The sequence below is a fragment of the Vigna angularis genome, chromosome 2, assembly GCF_016808095.1.
Source record: "Vigna angularis cultivar LongXiaoDou No.4 chromosome 2, ASM1680809v1, whole genome shotgun sequence".
In the NCBI taxonomy this organism is placed as follows: Eukaryota; Viridiplantae; Streptophyta; class Magnoliopsida; order Fabales; family Fabaceae; genus Vigna; species Vigna angularis.
Window position 1 is genome coordinate 23,928,836 of NC_068971.1, and position 18,751 is coordinate 23,947,586.

Here is an 18,751-nt window from a genome sequence, read left to right on the forward strand (position 1 = left end):
TGCAAATCTTCATTTCATTAATCATTGAACATCTTCATTACAGTACCAAAAAGAACCACATTGCAACTAATACATCTTCATTACATTCAACAAAAATACATTAAACTGGCCTTCATTACACCTTCACATAGAAACAGATTATGATGCCCTTCCCATCAACATTGCAAGTACAATGATGTTCATAACACATACAATACTAACAACCCCAACCAAAAATTTTGTCCACCTTTGAAGACCCATCACGGCTTTCTGCACAACAACTATCTTCTTATCACTTTCAGTTTCAAAACTCTTCACCAACCTCTCATCATTTGCTTCCAACACCTCACAGCTAACACTTTCGTCAATTCCCCAATCACGGCACCATCTGAAGTAGTTGCATCCAACATTTTCACTTCCAACCTTATACCTAGGACAACCCCAGAATTGTTTGCCTCAATTCTTACTGGTTTTCGCAGTCCTCAACACAAACTTCTCTCCACAATGGTAAATCAATGATGCGTCCTTCCTGTTCCAACCTCCATCTCCACGCGAGCTGACGAAGCACAATTGCTTTCGACAGTCACTGCAACTGCAAGATGAAAACGAATGCCCCGTAGACATTGTTGCATCTTGCTCTTTCTCACTTTCCTCTTTAGAACCTTGATCTGCTTTCCAATCTTCAACAACAACGAACCATAATTTTTACAATGTTTCAGAAAATGAGTGATGCCAGCTTTTAAAAATGTTTGTTTTAAAAATTGCCACGTAAAAGGGTCCTTGGAAATTAAAAACCACGTATAATGCTCAGTTCAAGCCACGTCTCAAAAAATGGCCACGTCAACCGCATAGGGCATCCAAAACTAAACCCCGTTAACTGGATTTAACGGCAGGGGCCGATTTCAACCAATTTTTCAATATCAAGGACCAAATTGGCGAAACCTATAAGACGGGGATCTAACTGGGAAAACCCCACATAAATAGAGACTTCCAAAGGGGTTTAACCTTTTTGTAATAAGAGGGTGTGTAATATGAAAAGAATTTTTGGAGAGTTAATAAAGTTTTTTTTGGTAATATCTTATGAGATTGTTGGTAAGAGAGTAGTAATAAAGATTAATAAAAATTAAGGTAAATGGATCGATATGAAAATTGAAAAATGTTAGACATATTTTGTACACACAAATAACTTAATTTCAATAAGTCACATGGTTGATGAAGGTTATATAATAATATTCTAAAAAGACTATTGAAAGATTTCAAAAGATTCAATGATTATTGCTCATGGTAAAAAGAGTGGTACTTTTTATAATACTACTAAAGAATGTAATTTGATTGCAATTACAATAAATGAAAATTGCAATCTATGGTACCAAAGGTTAGGCCATATGAGTGAAAAACGATGAGATCATGGATAAACAATCAAGTCTTCCGTTAGTAGAAATTAACATGTGTGAAGATTATATACTTGAAAAACAAAAATGAGTTAGCTTTTCAACAAGTACAAGAACTGTGAAGAAAGAGAAACTTGAGTTTGTCCACTTTAATGTTTAGGAGCCAACAATTGTCCCGTCTATTGGTAGGAAATAATATTTTGTGACATTTATAGATGATCATTCAAGGAATATATGAATTTAGTTTCTTAAACACAAGTCAGAAGTATTTGATGCTTTCAAGATTTGGAAAGCAATAATAAAAAATAAGACAAGATTGAAGATAAAAATGCTTAGAATTGACAATATTGGTGAATATAAAGCCAATATATTTAAGAAGTATTGTTATGAGCACGGGATCATAATAGAGAGGATTGTGTTGGGTATGCCTCAACACAATGGTATAGTAGAGCGTATAAATGGAACGTTGATTGAAAGAGCTAGAAGCTTGCGTTTGCAGCAAACTTATCAAAGTAGTTATGGGCGGAAATAGTTAACACAATAAGTTACTTAATCAATTGAGGTCCATCAACACAAAATACCAAAAGAGGTATGGAGTGGAAAATGTGTAAAACTCTCACATCTTAGAGTTTTTTATTGTGTAGCATATGTGAGCATTAGTGATCAAGGAAGGAATAAACTTGACCCTAAATCGAAGAAATTCACTTTCATCGATTATGGTGAAGATGAGTTTGGCTATCGTTTACATGATAATGAAAAACAGAAAGATTATTCATAATAGAGATGTGATCTTCAATGAAAGAGTAATATACAAGGATAGAGACAACACGTACACTAAAAACTTAGAAAATAATGGTCTAGTGTATATGTAGAGGTGAATGATGTTCTAGAAACTCCTATAATTGATCGTCCTCAACTAGAGGAATAAATTGAAAATAATAATGACCAACATCTTAACACATTAGAGCCTTCTACTTCAACTGTTATTGTGAGAAAATCCTCTTGACCTCATACATCTAATAGAAAATACATGAATTATATATTATTAATTGACGAAAGAGAGTCTAAAAATTATGAGGAAGCATGTTAGACTTTAGATGCTAATAAGTGGGAGCTTATTATGAAATATGATATGAAATCTGTAGTATCCAATCATACAACATGGGAACTAGTAGAGTTTCCTATTGGGAAAAAGTCACCTCACAACAAATGGGTGTATCTTGTAAAGGAGGATCATAATGCCTCCAAGAGATATAAAACCCAATTAGTTTTCAAAGGATTTCAACAAAAGGAAGGAATTGACTACATAAAAGTGTTTGCTCTAGTTATGAAACTTAATACTATTAGAACAGTTTTAAGTATTGTTGTTTGTGAAGGGCTCTACCTTGAGCAATTAGACGTAAAGATTGTGTTTCTTCATGGAGACTTAGATGAAGAGATTTTTATGTATTAACTCGAAGGTTTCCTAGAAGAAGGGAAAAAGAATATGTTTTTCATATTAAAGAAGAGCTTGTATGGTTTGAAACAAGTTTCAAGACAATCATACAATAAGTTAAAAAGCTTCATGCATAATGAAGGTTTCTAAAAGTGCAATGTTAATCATTGTTGTTTCTTCAAGAGATATAATTCTAATTATATCAATTTATTACTTTATGTTGATGACATGTTAGTAGTAGGTGCAAATATGGATGTAACAAAAAACTTGAAGATGCAACTGTCAAAAGAATTTAACATGAAGGACTTAGGTCCGGTAAACATCCTCGGAATGCAAATGACACGAGATAAGCAAAAATAAATTTTGTGATTATCTGAAACAAAGTACATAAACCATGTTTTACCTAATTTAACATAGAAGATGTTAATCCAATTAGTTCACCTTTGGCCAATCATTTTCATTTTCCCAAGGACCAATCACCTCAAACACATAAAGAAAGAGAATTCATGGCTAAAGTTCCATATGCTTCAACTATTGGAAATTTAATGTATGCGATGGTTTGTATAAGGCCAAACATTGGTCATGTAGTAGGAGTTGTTACAGGTTTATGTCACATTCAGGTAAGGCTCATTGGAAAGTAGTTAAATGAATTTTGAGGTATCTACAAGGCATCATAGAAAAATGTTTGTACTTTAGTAAAGGAGAATTAAAAGTACAACGTTGCGTAGATGCATAAGAGTGTTTTGTTTAATGATAGTTAGAGTGCAATATATCAAGAAAAGAATTCAACATTTCATTAAAGAACAAAACATATTGGTCTTCGTTATCATTTTATCAAACCTTTGCTTAAGGATGAGGGGCTAATATTGAGAAAAAGTTTAGATAGTATGAACCCAACCATTGAAAAACTAAAGTTGTGCTTAACTTGAATTGGCCTGAATAACATACAAGATTGTTGCATTAATCAAGGTGTAAAGACAAATTGAAATCAGTCTTCAAGTGGGAGATTGTTGGAATTGGTCAACAAATAGTTTAAGTGGAAAAGCGTATTTTTGCAGAGAGAAATCAAAAACCAATCAATTAAAAAACATTGCATAATTAATACATTGCATTGTGTATAAATACCAATGTACAAAAGTTTAGTATGATGTATTCCAACAACAAAGAAAAAAAGAAAGAAAGTGAGAGGAGAGAGAGAAAAATAATATTTTATTTTTATGGATTTATTTGGGTTGTGAGTTGAATGTTTTGTAAACATTTATTTTAATTTTCTCTTTCAATATAATTTTCCAAACTCCTTTATCAATTTTGTATGTGATTATTCTGCATCTATATTGTTTCCATAAATCTTATTATAAGAAATTTGTGTTGTTTCCTAACAAGGAATGCATGATTTTGACAAAGTTAAGGAATTTTTTAGATAAACTTTAGTTTAGGAGAAAAGAGCAAAACGAAAGAGAAAAGTGAGAACCACATGTGTGGTTAAGAAATGGGTACATGCAAATGCTAATGTCACACTAAGAAGCACATTTGAGAGTTAGGAATAACACTTCAAAACCAAGCAGGCTAAATCACAACTTCCTCAAGTTTTTATCTTTGTGATATGTTCTTAAATATGTTCCAGATTGTTCATTTAGGAATCATATTGTTATAAGTCTCACATCGACTAGAGATAATGTCAATTTAGAGCATATAAGTGAATGCAAATCTCACCTTATAAGTCAGTTTTATGAGGTTGAATTAAGCTTAAAGTTCATATATTAACATGGTATCAAAGTCATGTGTTAAAGTTTATCCTAACGAAATTTATTATTTGTTCGGCTTATTGTGTCACCCGCTTTGAGAAATTTCTTGTTCATTGCGTTTATTATGCCATCTGAGAGAGATGTTAAAGATCTCACATCGACTAAAGATAAGGTGATTTATAAGTATATAAGTGAGTGCAAACATCACCTCACAAACTCATTTTGTAAGATTGAGTTAGGCTTAAAGTCTTAGAACATAAACTTTATATGTACATACCTTACAAACCAACTTTGTAAAGTTAAATTAAGCTTAAAATTCACAACACATCTTTTAGAAAATCTGTTTTGGTAATATATTTTGGATATGTTGTTTCGGAGTACAAACTTTTGAAATATAAGAGTGTTTTGTCTAATGATAGTTAGAGTGCAATACATCTAGCAAAGAATTCAACATTTCATTAGAGAACAAAACATATTGGTCTTCGTTATCATTTTATCAAACCTTTGCTTAATAATGAGGTGCTAATATTGAGAAAAATTTTAGGTAGTATGAACCCAACCATTCAAATATTAAAGTTGTGCTTAACTTGAATTGTCTTGAATAACATACAAGATTGTTGCATTGATTGAGGTGTAAAGACAAATTGAAATCAGTCTTCAAGTGGAAGATTGTTGGAATTGGTCAACATATAGTTTAAGTGGAAAAGTGTATTTTTAGAGAGAGAAATAAAAAACTAATCAATTAAAAACCATTGCATAATTATATACATTACATTGTGTATAAATACCAACGTACAAAAGTTTATTATGATGTATTCCAACAACAAAGGAAAAAAGAGAAAGAGAGTAAGAGGAGAGAAAGAAAAATAATATTTTATTTTTATGGATTTATTTGGGTTGTGAGTTGAATGTTTTGTAAGCATTCATTTTAATTTTCTCTTTCAATATAATTTGCTAAACTCCTTTATCAATTTTGTATGTGATTATTTTGCATCTATATTGTTTCCATAAATCTTATTATAAGAAATTTGTGTTATTTCCTAACAGGGAATGCGTGATTTTGACAAAGTTAAGGAATTTTTTAGATAAACTTTAGTTTAGGAGAAAAGAGCAAAAAGAAAGAGAAAAGTGAGAACCACGTGTCTGGTTAAGAAATGGGTACATAAGAAATGGGTACATGCAAAGGCTAATGTGACACTGAGAAGCACATTTGAGAGTTAGGAATAACACTTCAAAACCAGGCAGACTAAATCACAGCTTCCTCAAGTTTTTATCTTTGTGATACGTTCTTAAATATGTTCTGGATTATTCATTCAGGAAACATATTGTTAGAAGTCTCACATCGACTAGAGATAAGGTCAATTTAGAGCATATAAGTGAATGCAAATCTTACCTTATAAGTCTATTTTATGACGTTGAATTAAGTTTAAACTTCACTTTCTTAACATGGTATCAAAGCCATGTGTTAAAGTTTATCCTAACGAAATTTATTATTTGTTCAACTTATTGTGTCACCCCTTATCGAAAAATTTGTTATGTTGCATTTATTATGCCATCTAAGAGAGATGTGTTAAAGATCTCACATCGACTAAAGATAAGATGATTTCATAGCTATCAAAAAGTTTGTTGATTGTTGCGTTTATTATGCCATCTAAGAGAGATGTGTTAAAGATCTCACATCGACTAAAGATAAGATGATTTCATAGTATATAATAAGTGAGTGTAAACATCATCTCACAAACTGATTTTATAAGATTGAATTAGATTTAAAATCTTAAACCATGAACTTGTATATACCTCACAAACCAACTTTGTAAAATTGAATTAAGGTTAAAATTCACAACACATCTTTTAGAAAATCTTTTTTGGTAATTTATTTTGGATATATTGTGTCAGAGTACAAACTTTCCGGTGAACAGCTTACCGCAAACTTCCTCTTCGATGCTCCGATATAAGGCTGGATTGGAGAATTCATGCGCAACTGCAGAAGTGTCCAGGTAAAGAAGAAGAGGATAAAAACATTAGATTTACATAAAATAAACTCATAAGGTTACTTTTGATATTTCACATATTTAATGGGGGTGCAGGTTAAAATTTGAGGGGTACGGGGGAATTGTTTCTTTTTCCAATTGCTTCTATAAGCATTTTTCTTTATAGAGAAAATAGTATTTTTACCAGTCACGTTTATTTTTTAAATGATTTCTATAGAATATCTTGCATAATAAAATTATATTTAAATAAGTTAATTAAAATTGGAATTTTTTTGGGAAAATAATTATAATATATTTATTACATACAAAAAATAAAAATTATAAATTATTAAATGTTTTGTCTTTTAGTGGGCTGGATAAACATAATTGATTTTTCTTAGAAAAGAAATATTACTCATATTAGAAATATGGTTAGTATTTAAATGTGAATAACTTTACTTGTAGTAGTATCTTCGCAATTTACTACAAAGTTTTATTAATCATAATTTAATTTTGTATTAATATAATATTACCTAGTATTAGTGTTTGAATATAAATAATATTTATAACTAATAAAATATATTTTCATTTTTCTTTTTATTGAAATTTTTTCTATTTTTCTATTTATGTTTTATTTTAATAAATTCTTAAAAACTTTTAAGGATTATAATATTACTCTCCTATTACTATAAAATAAAGTTTAAATAAAAGTAACAAATATGAGATTATTTTATATGCAATGGGCCACAAATTTTGTGCAATTTTTTTAGATGTCAAATTAAGAAAGTTCTAAACACTCGGTTCTTCCAACTTTTGTTCTAAATGTTTTATATTATTTTATATCATATTGTGTTCCAAGGATAAGTTATATATATTGGGATTTGTAAGAACAATTTATCTTTCTAAAACATATATCTTGACAATTTTCTTTTAAGTTTTTTAATTTGTTTTGTTTTGTAATTTTTATAACAGGGTTGAAACTAGAACTAGGACTTATACTTTAATGAAGGTTAAATCATTTAGTAGAGCTTATGTTGTATTTTTTCAGTTAGATCTATGTTTTATTAGATTTTTCAATTTAGTCTTGAAAAATAAAAATTTAAGTAAATTAAATCTCTGTCGTTAAATTGGTTTAATGGAATTAAATTTTTTATGAACATGACCAATTTTTTAAACGTGACATTTAGATAGTTGTATACATGGAATTTGATAATATTTAACATTTTAAAAATTGGGTTTGTTGATTGATTTTTCAAACCACAGTGACGACCATCATCGTCAACATCACGGTCAGACCTTCTTCAACCATAGTGTGCAATCAGTACTTACATCATCCCAACACAACATCGGACCACCTAAACCAGAATATGAAACCTCAACTCCTTCCACCACCATCATGTTCTCCCTCACGGCCCAACCTACAAAATCACCCACAAGTAGCAGATACCCCAAATTCACAGAAAACCAATCGCAGATCCCTAACCTGCAGAGAAGCTCAGATGAAAAACCCCAAACACAAGATCAAAACTAAAAAACATTACAATCTCAAAGGTTTTCTTCTTCAAGACTCATTCCCAACATCGACGCGTCACCGTCGTCTCCTTCCACCATCGCGACGTCGTTCGCACTCCAGCATGGTCGGAACTGAACCCCCGTCCACCATCACGAGTCGCTTCGAAGGAAGAAAGCTCTCGCAACTCCTACCGCCCAGGTACGCCCACGCTCAGATCACCGCTAGCGCCACCGCTATAGCCCCTCACTGAAAAACTTATCTCCTACTTGCAAAACCCCTACCATAACCGCGAAGGAGAAGAAAAGAAGAAAGTTGTCCCTCCTTAGGAGGCTGTCTAGAACATTGTCTGAGTTGTGCCTCCGCAGTGTTGTCGCTTCTTGCCACCACTAGGATGTTGCTTCTGTTCGGGATGTAGAACATTTTCTTCCCAACTTTCGTTCCCCAACTTGAGTTTTGGTTTTCTTAAAAGAGAAATTTCCCAATTGGGGATTAATTAGGGTTTAGTCAGATTTAATTTCTTTGACCTAGAAATTTATAACTTGGAGAGGATTGAAGCTCTTGTTGATGTGCTGAATGTTGGGTCTCAGGTAGTGCTGGAAAAAGATGGTCTTCATTGGGTTGATTTTGAATTATCAAAAAACTTAATTTTTAAATGTATAATATAATGAAATTCCACGTAATCATGTTTAAAAAACTAGTCACGTCAACGTCCCAACTCATAAAAAATCTTAAGACGTTAAGTCAATTTAATGATAAATTAACCACGTTAAGTCAATTTAACGGTAAAAGCTCAATTGACTCAAATTTTCATTTTTAGGACTAAATTGAAAATCCAATAAAATGATGATCTAACTAAGAAAAATCAACATAAATAGAGTCTACAATAGGGATTTAACCTTTAATGAATTATGAATCCAAATTCAAAAGGTATTATGGGATTATTTATTCTTTTAAATTTATTCATTATTCTTATTTTATCTCCCCTCTTTCCAAGAAAACCAAATATTTAAAGTACTCAAGTCGGGCTTTGATACAGCAATGACAAAATAGAAGATAGAATAAAATAATATATTTTTTGGAATTATTAAAGAAAGCTAGAGATAATAATAATATAACTAAGAAAGAAGAAAAAATATTCACAAACACATGAAAGAAAGAACCTACAAATGCTAAAAAAAGAAAGCTTTTAAACTTGATAATTCTAACAATGTTTTCATACAAACTTTCTTACAAAAAATACACTTTGTCTTTATCTCTCTAGACGTAGTTAAATTTAGGTTAAACCCCTTCGGAAGTCCCTATTTATGTGGGTTTTTCCCAGTTAGATCTCCGCCTTATCGGTTTCGCCAATTTAGTCCTTTTTAACGAAAAATTAACTCAATTGGATCCCTGCCGTTAAATTGGCTTAATGGGGTTAAGTTTTTGATGACCTGGATGTTTACGTGGCGAGTTCTTTAAACGTGGCATTCACGTACCTTTATACGTGGCATTTGATAAAAGAAACATTTTTAAAATAGGGTTTATGAATGAATTTGATGATGGATTTTAAAACGTGGCATATGCATAGAGTGTTAAATCTAAAGATGAGTAACTAGGAATTTAGGGTTCGTTCTTCTTGGATTAAAATTGGCAAACAGTAGGTTGGTTGTAGAGTTTGAAGGTGCAAGATGAAAGTGGCTTTGGGCAAGTGTGGAAGATTACCCTGTTGGGAGATTACTTTGAATTATAAAGAATTCAACCATCTCCGCAGCCGCTGTAGGTGGCCTCCACAGGGTTCGTGGTTGTGGAGCGCCGACGGAAGTGGTGGTGGTTGTGCAGGGATGGCGACGCCAAGCCGACTTCTCTCAACGAGTTTCTTGAGGTGGAATGGCAGTGCGACGACAATGCGTTTTATGGTGCGGCAGCAGAAATTGAAGGAATGATGATGGATTCGCCCAGAAACCATGACTGGGCTTTGTTTTTCGACAGGAGGGTTCTTCCTCCGTCTTGCATCCTCAAACTCTAGAACAAACCCACTGCTTGCCAATTTTAATCCAAGAAGAACGAACCCTAAATTCCTAATTCCTCATCTTTAGATTTAATGCATAAGCCATGTTTTAAAATCCATCATTAAATCCATTCAGAAGCCACGTATAAAGGTATGTGACTGCCACGGTTTAAAGAATTGGGCCACGTAAACATCCAGGTCATCAAAAACTTAACCCCGTTAAGCTAATTTAACGACAGGAATCCAATTGAATCAATTTTTTGTTAAAAAGGATTAAATTGGTGAAACCAATAAGACAGGGATCTAACTAGAAAAAAACCCACATAAATAGGGACTTCCAAAGGAGTTTAACCTTAAATTTATATATGCATGTGAGAACCAAGAGCATACCTATTTTATAGTAATACCCTTAAGTACAATTTACAATTATATCCTTTTTTACTAGTTAAGTTTTCTTCGGATAATGTTAGCCTCATTTTATCAGTTTGTTATTGTCTTGTAGAACTTTATTTATTTAGTTTTTTTCAGAAATTATAGGCATCTCGTCATTTAGCATCTTGTCGAATTCCATTTCTTTTGCCTTCTTTAGAAATTATGGGCATCTTGTCACCTCTTTTTTTTAAAGCTTCTTTAATCAAACATGTCAAAGTCAGTTCTTTATGTTATTAATTTTGTCTTTATCACTTGTTGGAATTCCGTCATGCTTGCTGTTGGTGCTAACTCTTCTAATAATATTTGTTTCTCGACTAAGAATAATGATTCTTGAATTAATGATTCATGGTAATTGAACGATACTTTCATACAAACACTTACATATGAAAAGCATACTATGCTTTTTGCTCTCGAGAGGCACTTATTTATACATGCATGAAAACACACTATAGCATACTTATTTTACAATAATTTGGAAAATAGAATAAGGTCATAGTCATTTTTTGTATGAGATATTTCTATAGAGTCTAAGTCTACTATAGGTTATGGTTTTGGCTTAGTCAAGTGAGGGATAATGGAAATATTTTGGAAAAAGATTTTATATGTTGTTAATTTTGTAGTTTCTTGTATCCATAATTTTTCTAAAATAATGATCAACTTTTTCAACATATTCTTCTAGTGTTTATTCTTGTATAGGTTTAGAGACTGAGGTGAAATTTTTGGTCCAATGAAAATGTTTTGATATTGAAGGGAGTGAATTTGTTAAAAGTTTTGACTAAAGAACATTTAGAAGAACTTGTTATTGTTGAAGAAGTTTTTAATATTTTTGTCAAGGTTGCTAATTGGATCTTAGGTTCAGACATTTCTTTTATTATAAAGGTTTAGGATGACTCACCAGAATAAATTACTCAAATTATAATAAAAGTAAAAAAATTAATCAAGATTATTTAAAGGTGCACTCCTGTTTAAAATAATTATTATCTAATTATTAAATACTTTAATTTAAATAGCCTATAATCAACACGTTATTAATCTATAATAATATGGATAACAATAACACCTTCTAATTTTAAAATTTTTATAAACTTTTTTTATATATTAATATATCCAACCGTAAACTCTTTTAAGATAAATCTCACCCGATTATAGTCTTTAAAACTTATTATACTATTTTTTAAATATTATTACATGTTTAAAAAAATAAATTTAATCAAAATGCTTTTTGCGTTTTTTTTGCTAGGTTTGAATATTTGTGGGGTTGGATTGAATTTGGATCTAATTTGATCAAATCCCTTATAATCCAAACTTAATATTTCAAAATTTACATTGGACCAATTAATTTATTAGATTAGTTGTATATAAGGTTTCTGTGTGACATACGCCTTCCTCCTTTCTCACTTTTCCTTCCCTTTTTCTAATGTCTTCTCTTTTTCTCAAATATCTTTTCTCTCTCCTCTCTAGTTTTCCTCTTCCATACAATTTAGATTAGACAAGATAATTTAAAAAAATAAACCATTTAACATTTTTTGTTTTAAATTTTAACAAATAGCATTGAATGAAATTAACGTTTACAAATAAACTGTTTATTAAAAAATAACGTTTTGTAAATCCTCAATGAAAAATGTTTTACAAATATCATTTAACAAAAAAAAATGGTCTATGTGTACACTTAACAAAAGACTAAAGCTTAAAATTTTTATATCTAAACCGTGTTTAATAGATAAGCATTTAAAGAAAAGAATCGTTTAGAAAAAACTCATTAAACGATATAACTTACAAACAACTTTATAAAATAAGCATCTAACATTTTACATAATCTACAAATTATATATTAAAAGCTTTACTTCCTAAATGATGTTTCTATCAAATGAGATGACTTGTGCCAAAATGTTTTAAACACGCAATATGCCTTAACGTTTACCAACGTTTAAAACATTAATGCATGTACGAAAAAACACCTCTTTGCTTGTATATTTTGTTCTCTTTATCTGTGCAGATCATGAAAGTACAAGACCTTACTCAAATTCCTACACAAGAAGGATAAAGACGTCAAGAGATAGGAAGACATTCCGAAAATGTTTCCTTAAAGCCTCAACGTTAAGAGATAAGAAAACGTACAAGCTACTTTTGTCAAAGTTCTGATAAAGCATTGTAGCTCTATAACGTAGACTTAAGTATGACTACTACCTAAAAAGACTACAAAGTTTACATGGAAGTCAACTTTCTATCTAACGAATCTTTCTCGAAGAAGGCTATATATAGATGATTGCATGAAGAGAAGACAAGACGAATATGTGCATATAATGAAGCTTGTTGTTACATTGTCTCTCTCTCTTTACATCATCTAAATCTTTCATTTAAAGAGAAAATCTTTATAAGTCTTTCATATTTTCTTTGTATTGAAAACTTATTCTCTTTCTTAGAGTTATCAAATATATAACTTGTTTGAAAAACCTTTTTGGTTGTGTTGTAAATTTAGAAGTGAATCAAAACACTTGGTTTTTAGCTCAGTTGAGTTAAATGATCTAGTCAGTTGACTAGGATTGAAGCCAAGATTGGTTGATAATACTTGTTGTAAGCTAGAAGTGATGAAACTCATGTAATTTTTTTAAAGATCAGTGAAACCCCTTAAAAAGTCTTAAGGGAGAACTGGACGTAGCTTAAGTTGGAGCGAACCAGTATAAAAATTGTGTATTATTGCTTTGCTTTATAAAACATTTTCCTAAACATTCTTTTAAACACACCGTCGTCTAACAAATATAACAGATCGTCTAACCCCTACCAAAGTCATTGCGAAATTCAACCCCCCCCCCCCCCCCGTCTTTTCTAGTGTTTTCTTATGTTTCACATACCCATCTATTTCATAATTTAATCACATCTCATTATAGTTGAAGATGTAGAAATCAATTCTAACTGATCAATCTTTTAAACAAAGTATGTTTATATATAGTCTATGGAATCTTCTCTTTTTTTTATGATTTTTTCATTAATCTTGGTAGGTCTAGTTGACAAAAAGTTATCCTCTCACCTTGTTTTATCACGTACTAAAATTTGGTAGATTCCAAGATTTTAAGCAAGTGCATGCTTGAATTGAGACATTATATGGAATAAGTAGTTACAAGTAAGGAAAAGTATGATTTGACTAATTTTTTGTTTTTGAATATTAGTGTTGTTTTGAGATGTGTTGCTACTTTTTTTTTCGGTAATTGTATGTTATGTGGGTATTATTATTTTTTAGATGTATCAATGAAGTTAGTTGGTTCTCTCTAAGGTTAATTTTGAACTGAATCTAGTTCTTTTAGAATAAGAAATCAATAAAAACATCTAAATAAAGCTAGTATAGACCAGAACATAAGAGTTTACCACAATTTAGAGTTTTGGCTATGATATACCTTGTCAAAATATTAAGACACCAAAAAACATTTTATAGTATGACAAGAACTTTTGTTTGGAAAAACTTATTTTCCTTCTTCAACCTTTATTTCTTATATAGACAACATGATATATGTTTTACAAAGAGATGAGAGATTACAGGAGTTATACAAGAAAAGGAGAGATTATAAGAAATTTCTGATTACAAGGAGGAATTATCAAAGATTTCCTAACAAGTAGAATATATAAAATAATAAAACTATAATAAACTTATTAAGACATGTAATAAATTACAGTAAAATACATGAACTGATATTTTTACTAAGGTTTCTAAGCTATGTAGACTTACTAGACAAGTTAACTACTCATTGGAAAAAAGTAAAAAATTTAAAATTTAGAGTGCTTTGGATGGGTGGGTCATTAGGCGAGTCAAATCTCACTAGGTAAGTCTTTCCCATTGTTTGGGGTAGTTAGGCGTGTTGGGAATTCAAGTGAGTCCAGGTCCCACATTGGATAAATGAGAAATTAGAGCACTATAAAAAGGTGAAAGATCCATTAACCCATTGCCTTAAGATTTTGGGTAGAGAGTGATGTCAATCTCTTATGTGGTTGGGCTCAGATCTCATTGGTATTGTGTCTCCTCGATGAACCCCCTCCTCGATAAACCCACTCTTATGTGTGGTTGGGTTCGGATCTCATTGGTATTGTGTCTTCCTAGTAAACCTCCTCCTCGATAAAGCCAACAAGGTGAGTCCTATTCTCGCTTAGGGAAGCTATTTTTATAAAAGCTATCAATAATAATTCATTGGATGGGTTAAATTTTCTATAAAAAAAGTTAGGCCAATGTCTCAACCAAGAAAAGATGAATTGATTTTTCCCCTTTAAAAAATTATTCTTTAAAAAGCTTTTTAAAATCTTTGAAGTTTTCTTAAAATGTAATCAAACAAGAATATAAACAATATCAAAGGAGAAGGGATAGAGAGATTCACACAGTTGTTTATACTAGTTCGACCTACTACCTACGTCTAGTTTTCCTTCAATCAACCTTAGATGAAGGGATCTACTATTTAGATAGAATTCTTACAAACAAGACATACAGAGAACAATCATCTCAAATGTACTCTCCTTTCTAACTCAATATCAATTATAATACAAATGTAGAAAAATTACTCATTTTCTGTCAGTCTTAGAGCAATCTCAACTCTAAATAATAGAACTTCACATAGCTCTCTTCCTGTATAAAATTATTTCTTTTATATAATTATCTTATGTTAGAAATTTATCTTGAATAATTTATTGTTGTATATTTATGATGAGACCTGGAAAGTCTGTATCACTTACACAAACATATTTAGATATATGTGTAGAAAGAATGTTTTGACAAGAATGTGTTTTATTTTACTTGCCTATTCAAATATTTGTATTTATGTATAATTTGTGTATATTTAAGTTGTATTTGCACAAACCCTCTATTAGTTTGTTTTTTCTAACAGTACTGTTACATTGCGGATTAATTTGGTGGCGCTATACAGATTAGAAAGTTATATTGAGTCAATTTTTAAAATTTTTTATTTTTAATAAATAAAGTAAATATAATGAATCTTTAACCTAAAAGAATTACAAGAGTAATTTTAATAATGAGTATAATAAACTATGATTTTATATAATTCATTATTAAATTTTTAAAAAAATATTATATCGAAAATAAAAATTTAAAGATTAAAATAAACGTACTAATTTATAAAAATTAAAAGATAAATTTAAGTTGGATCGGATATGTTTAAATTTTAATACATTATCCAAATTCATCCCTAATTATCCATTCGTCCGATGTATATTCAAATTTACTTCAAATTTTATCGAATGTGAATTTTTTTTCTTAGTTTCAGTTCAAATATTATGAAAATAAAATTATATAAAAGTCAATAATTTTAAAATAAAACTGACTCTCAATCTAACCCATTAAAGATGTTACCAGTAACCAATTCAATTATATTAAAAGATTATGTGGAAATCGAGAGAACCAATCCGGCTTTAAACTGAACTTTTAGAAACATAATTTACCTTTTAAACTTTAATTTAGAACATTTTAAAGATAAAGAAAAATACATATTTAAAATGTGTTTATACCATTTTACAAAATAAAAATACACTTTTTTCTAATTACTTGATATTATATTCTAATTAAACAATTTTATCTTTTAATAAAAATGATAATTTTTATTTAATAAATAAAGAATTAAATAATATCTATTAAAAAATAATTACATAACTTTGTTACTTAAAGTAGCCACATATTATTTCAGTATTATTTTTACAAAATTTATACACTTTTTAAACCTCTTATTTAATATTATTCTTATAAAATTATACTCTTTTAACATCATATTAATATAATAAAATAATGATAGATAATGTTTTTTCACTAAATAAATTATTTATTATCTAAAATAAAGGTTTTAACAACTGATAACTTTTTTATTTCAGATTTTGTATAATTTTAAACTATTAATATACTATTTTTTATTCTAGATTTAAGCTTATTATTGGCACTGATACTTTTAGTCAAGAAGTATGAAGAATTTGATATTTTATGTGTATATTTCCAATACTAAAAACTTATAAACATGATAGAAGTATATTTTTTTACTAAATATTTTTTTCTTGTCTTGTGATTGGTTTCTTTCCCATAATATTCTGTTTCACAGTAACATAGTTGTCATCCCCATATTATATGAATCTTATAATTTAAAATTTCTTTTTTTTTTTTGAGTGGTTCCTCCCATAATGAAGAAGATCATAACAGCTTTTTGTAAAGTGAATTTACAAAATTTAGAATGAAGATAAGGAGTGACGTGGAACACTTTATATAGGCATACGACGAGAAGGGTCAGAGGATGCATGCATGGAGAAGAAGGGCGAAGATAGAATAAGCAGCTCTCACCCCATAACCTGTTGTATTCATATGAATGGAATTAGAAAGCCAAAACAGAGAAGTGCAGAGCAGAACAGAACAGAACAGCAGAATGCAGAGATAGTACACACAATCCCAGAAGTTAGAGTGGACTCATTCATCCTTCCATAGCACCTCCTTTCAATCCTCTGTCATGCTGTTTCAAGCACAATAATTGGTATCTTAGGGAAATTTTAAGATAATTTTACATAACCCTTTAAAATCTTTATCCCTCTCTCTGTATATAACCCAAATATCAGTATGTTTTCTAACAGTAACAGTAATTTGTGTGCACTCTGACTATTATTCAAATGTCAGTCACTTAATAAAACAAAACAATCAAGAATGATGGGTGTAGTTTTCCTACTATGTCAAGTTATTTGTACGTTAGACATAATTATTTAAGAATATGAAATACTTTCTTCATTTAATCCTTACAAATATGTACTAAAAAGGAGTAAAAACATGCATCTGAAAATTGTAGAAATCTTAAAATTACTAGTTATGGTATATGATGGGAGAAATTCCGATAAAGGATAACTGGAGAAAGAGTAAAATTACTACTTTGGAAAACTGATACTCTCATCTTATCTCCTCTGTTCCCAAGCCCATGCACCAAACTACTGTCTCTTCACGCTTCCCAACTATTTCTGAGACCACTTCCTAACTCCTCTCAACTCTTGCATCAGTTGTTACCTCTTTTTTAAATACCCCTCTTCCCAGGCCGTTCTCTCCTATGTTACACTGTTTTATCATCATAATTTAATATATACAGATTTTTTAATATTAAATGTACACAATTTCTGACGTGTATATATTCCCCTTTCAATTGCTGTGGGTTTCAGTTATAGAGATGGAAAAGGTCCGGAAGGTAACTAATGATGGAGAAAGCCAAAGAGAAGATGCCTCCAGGGTTTTTCCCTGCCTATTCTGTTCAAGAAAGTTTTACAGTTCTCAAGCTCTGGGAGGACACCAAAATGCTCACAAGAAAGAAAGAACAGCTGCCAGGAAGGCCAAGAGGGAATCTGTGTACACAAGTGTTTGCTTTCCTTCCCCACTGCCAGGCCCTATGATTTTTGCTCCAACCCATCTAGACATTTTAAATACTTCCATGATCATCACTGCCCATGCAGCAGAACTCTCTTATCTCCAAAACCATCAAATTTCCAAACAATTTGGATCAAATGGTGCACCTAGATTTGGCAACTCACTGTTCTATGGGGGAACTAACAGGTTACATGGTGAAGGGAAGAACTACAATGTCAGCTGGGGGGACACATCTCAATCCAAATTATTTATAAGTAACGATCAAAATCTTGGAATTTGGAATGACGGTACCGAGAAGGAACAAAAGCTTGATTTATCTCTCCATTTGTAGGCAATGTATGGACTAGGAATGAGAAGATGCACTTTTCTGAGAGTTTATGAATTGCGGGACTAGATTTTATGGCCAATTGTGTTAGTATTGATATGGAATAATTGCCTGCATTTTTCGGATTAACATGTGTGTACCTCAATTCCAAAATAAATATCTTCCTTTTACTTTGGTTATTATTGGATGAATTGACTATTAACTAGTGAACTTCAAAATTAGAGCATACGATGATGAAGATGAACATGTTTATGTATGTTTATGTGTTTGAGAGAAATTTGTATCCACTGTTTTTCTAGAAGTTAATCAACAAGGTACGTTTTTTATGTACTTTAACAAAAATATAATTACAGTTTGCTAACTTATTCCTACAAACTAAAAGCATGTAAGTTGACCAGTCCATATGCATCTAACAAATGTGCAGGATGATGCTCTGAATCTGCAAGAGTACACTCAATTCAATGACCTAAAAATCCCCGAAGGGAAACTATTAGAAACCGTCAACTGCTCACAGCATAAAACCACACAACTAGATTCTTCTGAATCAGAGGCACTGCATCTTTAGAGCTCACAACTCTGCTACTACACTTTATAGAATAAAC

The 18,751-nt window shown here is 30.7% G+C and overlaps 1 protein-coding gene across 1 annotated transcript; it reads left to right on the forward strand.

Moving 5' to 3' along the window:
- Positions 1–16,500: 16,500 nt before the first annotated feature.
- On the forward strand, positions 16,501–18,687 carry LOC108327417 (protein LATE FLOWERING). Its single transcript, XM_052873890.1, has one exon. The coding sequence runs from the start codon at positions 17,568–17,570 to the stop codon at positions 18,153–18,155; it is 588 nt and encodes a 195-aa protein (XP_052729850.1). The 5' UTR covers positions 16,501–17,567; the 3' UTR covers positions 18,156–18,687.
- The last annotated feature ends 64 nt before the right edge of the window (positions 18,688–18,751 follow it).